This window comes from Crocodylus siamensis, chromosome 7 (assembly GCF_052110815.1).
Source record: "Crocodylus siamensis isolate JL-2025a chromosome 7, ASM5211081v1, whole genome shotgun sequence".
Taxonomy (NCBI): Eukaryota; Metazoa; Chordata; order Crocodylia; family Crocodylidae; genus Crocodylus; species Crocodylus siamensis.
In genome coordinates, this window is record NC_143401.1 from 9,942,487 (window position 1) to 9,952,308 (window position 9,822).

Below are 9,822 nucleotides of genomic sequence, written 5' to 3' on the forward strand. Positions count from 1 at the left end.
GTGTTTTTGTGAGACCCCAGAAGTCACAACGAGACATGGCATTTCTAATTTTGATTCTAACTGCTTGTTGCCATCCAGGTGTAACAACTATGCTAGTCTGACTGATGTGCAGTTTAGCCACCATCAATGAATATACAAGTAGGAGATTGGTTTGGTTCTCCTGCAAAAATAAGCAGAACTTTCTGTAGAATTGGCTTACCCTGTACACTCAAGGAGAGATGAATAAAGTATCTAGACTAGAGGTCAGCAACCTTTTAGGAGCGGTGGGCCTAATTAGCCCAGCTTGTTCCAAAGATGGGCCGCTGTCACACTTCCAACCCAGCTACTGCTCCTCCCACTGCCAAATTACTGCCAAAGTCCTGGCTTTGAGAGTGAGACAGAATCAGTTGCCGGGCCATAATTTGCTGACCCCTGCAATTAATCATGTACTCTAAATCCTGTTTTAACAGTAAAGTATATCTACTGAAACCTGACATGACAGACTGCACACTTTAAAGAACAATCTTTAAAACATCACAGGGCAAATGATAACACATGTGCAATGCAAATTTGTCACTTTCTGAAAGAGGAGATGAACATGTTCTTTGTCAATGACCACGAACCATCATCATAGTGGAACAAAACATCTTTATAATGCTATGAAAACATGTCTGCTTTGGAACCTTTATTTGTTAGCCCTTTCTCAAGGATTGGCTGGAACAAAACAGAGCTGTATGGCGAACATGCAAAAGTAAGTAAAGTCACAGATTACATACCAATGTCGCTAAGCAGTGAAAGAATCTGACTCTCTTTAAGTCCACAGCAATTTTCTGGTTTGTTTAGCAACTATGGAAAAGAAAAATACAATCTTAGTTTGCAATGAAGAATTAGTCAAGAACAGCCTCCTCCATCCCAAGCACCACCACCCAAAAACAATTAAGCTCAGGCTTAATTCAAGTGAGCTAAAGATGATTCAATGAAAAAGTGATAAAAGAATGGAAAGAAAAGTAGTGTTTACAGGTTTAAGAGGACAGTAGTTTGGAAAGAAGATTTCAAGAGAGTGACTGTTATGTGATGTGTATAGCATCAGTGTGGGCAGTCAGAGCCCGTCAAATTAACCATAAGTCATAATGAGGAGCACGTGGCTCCCAGATTCTGCATTTTAGCCCACCACCTCAACAAATTTAAATAATATAAAATGAAATAAGATTCAGGACTAGCCTTCGTTTTTGGTACAAGCTTGCTACTTGGAAGAACAACTGTGCAAAACAGGAAACCACTGCTAAGAGGCCAAAGGACAAAAATAGTCTTTCCTGCCCAAGTGCAGGGGGGCTGCGAGGTCCCTTCCAGCCTTTAACATCTATGAAACTATGAGCATACCCAAAAAGCCACACATTGGCAGGAGCACAACACCTAGCAGCAGCCTGCCATAGGAATAGAAAGCAGGACCATATTATCTGCTTTCTCCAGTGTAAGGGATACCCAGGGAGTGGGAGCCATCAAGAGACTGGTTAAAGCCACCAGATTCTCCATCTGACTCAGGGTGACTGCTGCTTTAACCTGCACAAGCTCACCATGGACCCATTCACCCTCTGGGAAATGCAGCGAATGCTGGCAACACCTGGAGCTCTGGGGAAGAAGACATAAGAACCAGTAATGTGGGGTCTGTATCTCTTGAAGACAGTGCACCATGAGTGCCTTTGGCTGAGATCTAGTAGTTAGTCTCCACTCTATTTGCACCACCTGAGCAACAAAAAGGAAAAACAGCAGAGGAAAAAGACTTGCCATGAGCCAGAGTGGTGCCTGAAGGACACATAAAAAAAAAAAAAGAGAGATTCTCATCTCTATCAACTGCCTGGGCTATACTGGCCCAGCCCCAAGTAAACTGCTGGTTGCTGTTCTTCAGATCAGCTATGCCCAAAGTTCACTCTCTGCCAGCTGGAAATCTGCCACACAGTCATTCAGTATTTCGGTCGTACTAACTGTTTCTCTCCAAATCACTCCCGGCAGGCTAAACATTAATGCAGCATTCTCTGAGATGGCTGAGCTGCTGTGGTACAGAAGAGTGTGTTGTTTCCTGTGGTAATAGCTTGTGTGTGACTTTATTTAATGCAAGGAAGCTGGTGCTCAGAAACAACAACCGCATGGTATCAACAAAGTGGAGATATGGGCCCAGTGACAAGGTAGAATCCTAGATGACAAGAGACCTCCATCTTGCTGCAGCCTTCCCCCATCTTTACAGCCAGTGAGATCCTGACATCTTCTTGTGCCTGATCTTGTGTTGGGGTTGGACAGCAGTCTGTCTGGAACCTTCCCTCAGGCCTGTTTGCCATGGGTGACCCTGCCAGGAGCCTGAGACTGGGCGACATAGTTCTGAGGATCGCTGGGACATGCAAGCCTCTCCACCACTACGAGGTCTCGGTCACAGAGAGGGCTGACTGACTACTGCCCACTGTTTACTCACTCTTCAGCACCAGACAGTTACTTGGTATGTAACCACTCATTCTTCACTGTCCCATCTCATCAATCATCTTTTGAAAGCTGAGCACTCAACTATCTACTCAGACTGATGCCCTCTGTCCATTCACTTTTTTGCTATCTTTTTACACATGACTTCAGCTCTGTATTTCTCACCCTCTATTCTTTCACCCTATGTCCCAACAAACTCCCCTATCTGCACGTTCACCTCTTCTTTCTGTCCTTGCTCCATCTTGCTTACTCCACATTCCTTCTTCTGCCATCCTCATTGTTAGAAATGCCCATCCAAACCCCAGCCCTGACTCATCCGTGTCCTCCTTTCCCTCCTGCTACCACTAAAATGCCAGATCCACCTCAATTAAAGCTACTTCCCCTCTCAGCAGCTCCATCTCCAAGACCTGAACTGCTAATGCTGCCTCTTGAGCCCCACTTTTATAATCTGATCCATTTGATTCCACCCAATATCCTCTGGGTTTCTCTGCTTCACAATCTCGCACAATTGTTTTTGGTTACTTCATCTTTCACACTGATACTCCAAATAGCCCCAAGCTACCTGCCCACTTCCTCCTTTGACCTACCTGCCTGGATTAGATCTCTCATGCATGCAATCTTGACATTTCTACTGCTACCTTGCACCAACCACTAGCTTGCCTGTTCAGCACTTCCTACCAGCTCATCCCAGCATCTTACTATCAGATTCTTCAGAAACTTCCAGTTCAATATCACAACTTCTATTTTCATGTTCCCCACTGCTATCACACTTCCAACAGAAGTCCATCCTTCAACCCTGCTGACTTTCTGCACTGGAAACAGACTGTCCTTTGAGCTAAACAGCTATGGCTCTTCACCCTCAATGAATTCCACACACAAGCCAAGACAACTTTTCTCCACTTCAGCTCCCTCTCTATATCCTACCCTCAAGATTTCTTCAAAACACCCGATCAACAGCACCTTCTGTGATCTCCTTATCACTAAGACTTCCCGCAGATTCTCCAGCAATCCCACCTCTTTTCCCAGTGACCCACATTCTCACAGCCTTCTCTCAACCACCTTACTCCTCTCTCCTTCACTCTTCTTTCCCTACCCTTTTAACCAGCTTCCTTCTCTTTCACAGAATCACAGAAAATTAGGGTTGGAAGGGATTCCAGGAGATCATCTAGTCCAAACCCCTGCTCAAAGCAGGACCATCCCCAACAAGATCATCCCAGCCAGGGCTTTGCCTAGCCAAGTCTTAAAAGCCTCCACAGATAACTTCTCTGTGTAACCTGTCCCAATGCTTTACTACCCTCCTCATGAAAAGTTTTTTTTCCTAATACCTAACCTAAAGTACCCTTGTTGCAACTTCACACAATTGCTCCTTGTCCTGCCACCTGCCACCACTGAGAACAGTCTAGTTCAGGGGCACATAATTATTTCAGGCAGAGGGCCACTTACTGAATTTTGGCAAGTCATCGAGGGGCGCATGATAGGCAGCTGGGGACAGATAAAGATTAATTTTCTATATTTTTAGGGGCTCCACAGGCCAGATAGAATGGCCCAGCGGGCCTCATTTTGCCCACCCCGGTCTAGTTCCATTCTCTGTGGAACCACCCATCAGGTAGTTGAAGGCTGCCATTAAATCCCCCCTTAGTTCTCTCTTCTCCAGACTAAATAGGCCCAGTTTCTTCAGCGTATCCTCATGTCACGTGCCCCACCCCCCTAATCATTTTCACTGCCCTCCAATGGACCCTCTCCAATTTGTCCTCATCCAGTAGTGGGGGGCCTTAAACTGGACACAGTACTCCAGGTGGCCTCACCACTACCAAACAGAGAGGAACCATCACTTCCCTCAGTCAGCTGGCAACACTCGTACTAATGCATCCCAATATGCTGTTAGCCTTCTCTGCAATGAGAGCACACTGTTGGCTCGTATTCAGCTTACTGTCCACTGTAACCCCCACTGCAAAGCTGCTGCTTAGCCAGCTGGTCCACAGCTTGTACTGGTACATGGGATTATTCTCTCTTAAGTGTAGGACTTTGCATTTGTCCTTATTCTACCTCATGGGATTTCTTTCAGTCCAATCCTCAAATTTGTCTAGCTATCTCTAAATCCTAGTCCTATCCTTCAGTGTATCTACTACTCCCCACAGCTTGGTGTCATCTGAAAACTTGCTGAGGGTGCACTCCATTGCATCTTCCAGGTCACTGATGGAGATATTAATAAAAACCAGAGCCCAGGACCAACCCCTGGGGCACTCCACTTGATAATGGCTGCCAGCTAGACATTGAGCCATTGATTACTACCTTCTGAACTCAACCATCAAGCCAGTTTTCTACCTACCTCGTCTATTCATCCAACCCATACTTCCTTAGCTTGCTTGCAAGAATCTTTTCGGAGACTCTCTCAAAAGCCTTGCTAAAGTTGCATCCACAGAGCCAGTCATTTCATCATAGAAGCCAATCAGGTTGGTCAGGCATGACTTGCCCTTGGTGAATCCATGCTGACTGGATCACTTTCCAATCACTTTCTTCTCTAAGTGCTTAATCCTTTCCAAGACAACAAGTTCTGATCTCCCCATTTTTAAAGAGAAAACTTTAATACTTGACCCCATTTCAGCCCCAAATTAATACTCAGTTTGCTTTCTTTCCCAAATCCTCAACTGGCTCGTGAAACTGCTCCCTGGAGTTCCTTTCCTCCAGCTCCATCTAGCTTCCACTTTATTCTTTTTCGCTAGGGAAGTCCACCGGTCCTCAAGCTGTCATCCTCTGCAGCACATCTCTCGGTCACATCTTCTATTTGAACCACCTACCATTTTTGTTCCATAAAGAGCCCTCCATAATTAGTTTAGATAAAAGTCAGATTTCTAAACAGTCCTCACTTACTCACTAGTCAAGGACAGTTGTTCATATGTGGACAATTCCCCACTGTAATGAAAGAGTGTGAACAAAAATGTATTTGCTCATATTGCTGCCATGTGTTCGGCTACTGAAAGGTTTCTGCAAGTATACCATTAAGGAATTTCTTCCAGTGTCTGTCTCCTGTCATCCCAGACTACCTCTACTCTGTTTTTAACCACTTTCCTAATTCAACACACAATATCAGCAATCAGTCACTTTGTCAGCCCCAGGAAGCCACACTGTTTAACAATACAGCTATAAAAGAATCTAGAAGGAACACGTCAGTTGACAATACATCAAGCTTGTACATACTCCAGAAGAACTTCCCTACTACAGATCTGTCATACGTACTGGACATTAACTCCAAACTGAGTATAGAATAGAATAATTTGCATGTTTTGTGCAGCACTGATACAGCTGCCTTAGTGCAAATCCCAATGTAGACATGTTGATGCAATGTAGAGTGCACTTGTGTTAGCCCTCACCATAAAGTACCCTGGTGCAAGCCCAACACTGGTTGGTTTGTTTTGGTCTGTGTTTTGTGTAAGTGTATTTAGACAGTTACATTAGTGCAAAAAACCCAATCTAGTCAGGCCCATGGGTGCTCAAAATTATAAACACACTTTACTCACTCATTCAGCTATAATTCTAAACAAGCAGGCATTACCTTCCTGAGATCACCTCCTGAACAGTACTCCATTGCAAGAAGAGGGACATCATTAACTAGGAAGTTCATCTCCTCAGGAACTTCACAGGCTTTTACTATATTGGGATGGTTTAACCTAGGCACATGGAAAACATGATGAAAATCTTGACCCTGATATTTCTGTAGAAGTTCAAGGCGGCAAAAGCATCAATTAGCCATTTCAAACATGGGCACAGTAAGAGTTCTCTTCCTCAAGCACTTAATGGTTAAGATATAATCTCTGACATGTAATTATTAGTACCCAAGTGTACAAAACAAAGCTCATACCCTCTAACAGCAGGCAGACCAGAGATGACTAGAAGGATGTTCTAATACAGGGGTGAAAAAGCTGCAGCCCGTGGGCTGGATGCAGCCTGCCAGGCCATTCTATCTAGCCTACGGGGCCCATAAAAAAGTTAATATTTATCTGCCCCTGGCTGCCTGTCATATGGCCCCAAATGCCTTGCCAAAACTCCGTAAGTGGCCCTTTGCCTGAAATAATTGCCCGCCTCTGGTCTAACAGTTAAGGGACTGAACTCTGTGCCACAATTTCTGCCCCTGTCAAGTGGAAATAACTCTTTCCTCCAGCCCAGGGATACTTCAAGGATGTCTGTGATGCACTCAGACACTCTGCTGTTCAAGTCTGTAGATTGGGAAAGCAAATGTTTACATCAGGAGCATGTGAAACACCCAACCATTTTCCAAAACTAAAAAGAAGGAACAGAACTTGGGCACACTGAGATCATTTCCAGCTGAAGTACAGACAGCCAGGTCAGAAGCCATCAAATGACTAAAAAGACTGCATAAAGTAAACTCTCTTGGTAGTTTATTTTAGCTTTACTTCTACATGGGAAATAAAAACCTAGGAGAGAAGCTGGTTTCACGCTCGTGCATTCCATCTTTCCACCTCAATAGCACCTCAGACAGGTTTTCCTACCTTTTTTAACCTTTTCCCAGCTACTTCTTTCAAAAAGCTATTAACTCTGTATCCATTTTTAATGTTTCCTCTCTCTTCCTTCCCCATCTCCCCAACATCCCCTGTCTCTCCTCTCTATCCCTAGTTCCTTTCATCCCTTCCTCTTCTACCCCTTCTTCTTGGTGGACTTTAATCCCTCTCTCAGCCTTTAGTGCTAGCCTGGCCTCCATAAGGAAGTTATCTATAGCCTGCCTACCTACAGAAGATAAAAATTAGGGAACTTCCAAGTCCCAGAAAGAAATCCTGCCTTTTCTTTTAGCTAGGACCACCCAAGCTGTGGCAAGGGTGGCACAAGTCTTCTGTCTCTGCCCTTGACTTTCCTGAGGACTATGACCAGAACCTGCATTCTTGTGGGACACTACCCAGGGGAACCTCATATCCTTTGACCACTCCCTCAATTAGTCCAAGTCACCCCTGCCCTCCCTCTCAAAGAGATTTCCGTGTCAAATGTCTCTCCAAAGTCCCACAGTCCATTTCTGCTTTCAGGAATTTCACAGCAAGAAGATGGATTGTTATAAGGCAGCAACAGACTTGTTCTTTGGATACTGCTGCTAATGTGACAAAACTGTTCCAGCACCTCAACGATTTTCTCTGTGGGCCAAACATGCAGTTTTAACCAGTAAACATAGAAAACTTCAGGAAGCAGAGTCTGAGGCAAACCCTATCAAAGCAGAGATGACATCCTTCCCCCACCAACCCCTCACAGTTCAAGGCAGCTGCTTTAAGCACTGTATAGTCTTATGCCAAGGTCACATCTGTATGCAGCCCAGAATTCTCCTATCAAACTTCAGGCTGCCCCAACCATGCTCCTAGGGCCACCAAGAAGCATTTGCTAGGAAGGCAGGGAACAGAATCAATGTTATCTGGCTTAATTTTTGTAATGAATTCTCCCCTACCCAAAGGGAGGTAGAAAATCACAGCAGCCTGGGAATCCTATGGTGCATATCAGCTGAAGCAGAACCTACTGCTGAACTTCCTACTGGAACTGCCACTATAGATTTCATACACATTAGGGCTGGAAGGAACCTTGTAAGATCATCCGGTCCAGCCCCCTGTCCAAGGGGCAGGAAGTTAGCTAGGGTCAAAGGATCCCAGCAAGATAAGCATCCAAATGTTTCATGAAAATGTCCAGAGTAAGTGCTTGCACCACTTCCGGGGGGAGCCTGTTCCAGACCTCGGGGCTTGGACAGTAAAAAAAGTTTTGCCTTATGTCCAGCCTAAAATGGTCTTGCAGGAGTTTGTGACTGTTGGACCTTGTCATCCCCTGGTGCTCTGGTGAGTAGGCATTCCCCCAGTTCCCAATGTACATCCCTGATGTACTTATAGGCAGCCAAGTCACCCTTGAGCCTGAGCTTCTCCAGGCTGAATAGTCCCATAGCTTGCAGCCTCTCTTCATAAGGCCTGTTCTCTTACCCTCTGATCATGTGCGTAGCTCTCTGGACTCTTTCGAACTTCTCCACATCCTTCCTAAATTATGCAGCCCAGAACTGAATGCAGTACTCCAGCTGCGGCCTCACCAAGGCCAAGTACAGCAGGAGAATGACATCCTGGGTCTTGCTCAAGATGAGTTAGTAGACACAAGCCAAGGTTTTGTTTGCTTTGCCAGCTGCAGTATCACACTGGTGGCTCATATTCACCATCTTGTAGTCAATCATGACCCCCAAGTCTTTCAGTCATGGTGCTAGCAAGCATAGCACTGCTGAGCCTATAAGTGTGATGTGGTCCATCCCCCTTCTGGCCCCCGCCGAGGTGAAGCACCTTGCATTTCTATCACAGCTGTTCTCCAAGTGCTTCTCTGGCTACAACATGTCACTGCAAACAGGCTGATCACCCACCCCACACATGAAGATTGCTTATGACCCACTGGTACCCGAGCCACACGCCCTGGATTGGAAGGGCAATAGGAAGCAGAGGCACTTACTTCTTCATGATCTGAATTTCATGGCACCACCGGTCCTTGTTTTTCACACTGAGCTCCAGACGACAGGATTTAATCGCCACCTTCTCACCAGACTCCTGCAACACAACAGCTGGGGGTGACTGGGCAGGCCACCAGGAGAGAAGGGGGTCACCGCTGGGGTCAGTTTCATTTCCTCCTTTCACCGTGTAGCCACTCGGGGCCTTTTTCAGGACAGCGGCGCAAAAACCAAACTAATTAGCAAACCAGCCGCGTGCATCCACAGCTAGCACCCCTGGGTCCAGCACCCGCCCACTGGACCGCAGGGGCCCCGGGATCCGTGTCTGGGCAGTGTCTGCGCGGGGAGGGGGAACCGGAGAGGGGGAGGCCACGGCGGTCTCCATGGCAGCAGCGCCAAGCCCCGCCCCCGGCCACACCTGGTGCTGGTAGAGGCAGACGTTGCCGAAGCCGCCCGTGCCCAGCCGCTCCCGCATGTCCCAGGGGCCGCAGCCGCCACTCGGCTGCCCGCGCAACGCTGCCCCCACGCCCACGGCGCCCCGCTCCATGCCGCCCACCGCCCCGCTGCCCGGCCCTGGCCCCGGCCCCGGCCCGCCGGAAGTCAGCAGCTCTCGCGAGATCTCTCCCGCGAGCCCCGCCCCGGCCCAGCGGCGCAGGGGGCGGGGCTGGCCTCCAGGTATCCCAGCATGCGCTGCTGCCTGAGTTCTTTGGAATAGGGGAAAAAAAATACCAAACGATAAGAAAGCACTAATAGCAAACCCCCAAACTCAGGGGAAGCAGCGTGACCACGTAGGCGAGCTCCCCAGGGTAATTGTCTCTGATATGTCCTCCATAGGAGGTCTATATTGAGCAGATTCTTTTTGGTATTGGGTGGTGGAACCGGAGCGTGCTCCATCCACTCCATGCATTGAC

At 47.0% G+C, this 9,822-nt stretch overlaps 1 protein-coding gene across 1 annotated transcript in view; it reads right to left on the reverse strand.

Annotated features, from left to right (window-relative positions):
* CHUK (component of inhibitor of nuclear factor kappa B kinase complex) overlaps positions 1-9,509 on the reverse strand; it is a 46,549-nt gene extending 37,040 nt beyond the window's left edge. Inside the window, exons 1-4 of the mRNA XM_090057549.1 lie at positions 9,330-9,509; positions 8,917-9,011; positions 6,002-6,116; positions 756-825 (exon numbers count right to left, since the gene is read on the reverse strand). Of these exons, the coding sequence (XP_089913675.1) occupies positions 756-825; positions 6,002-6,116; positions 8,917-9,011; positions 9,330-9,458 (409 nt within the window). The 5' untranslated portion in view covers positions 9,459-9,509. The remainder of the gene's footprint in view (positions 1-755; positions 826-6,001; positions 6,117-8,916; positions 9,012-9,329) is intronic.
* Between the last annotated feature and the right edge of the window lie 313 nt (positions 9,510-9,822).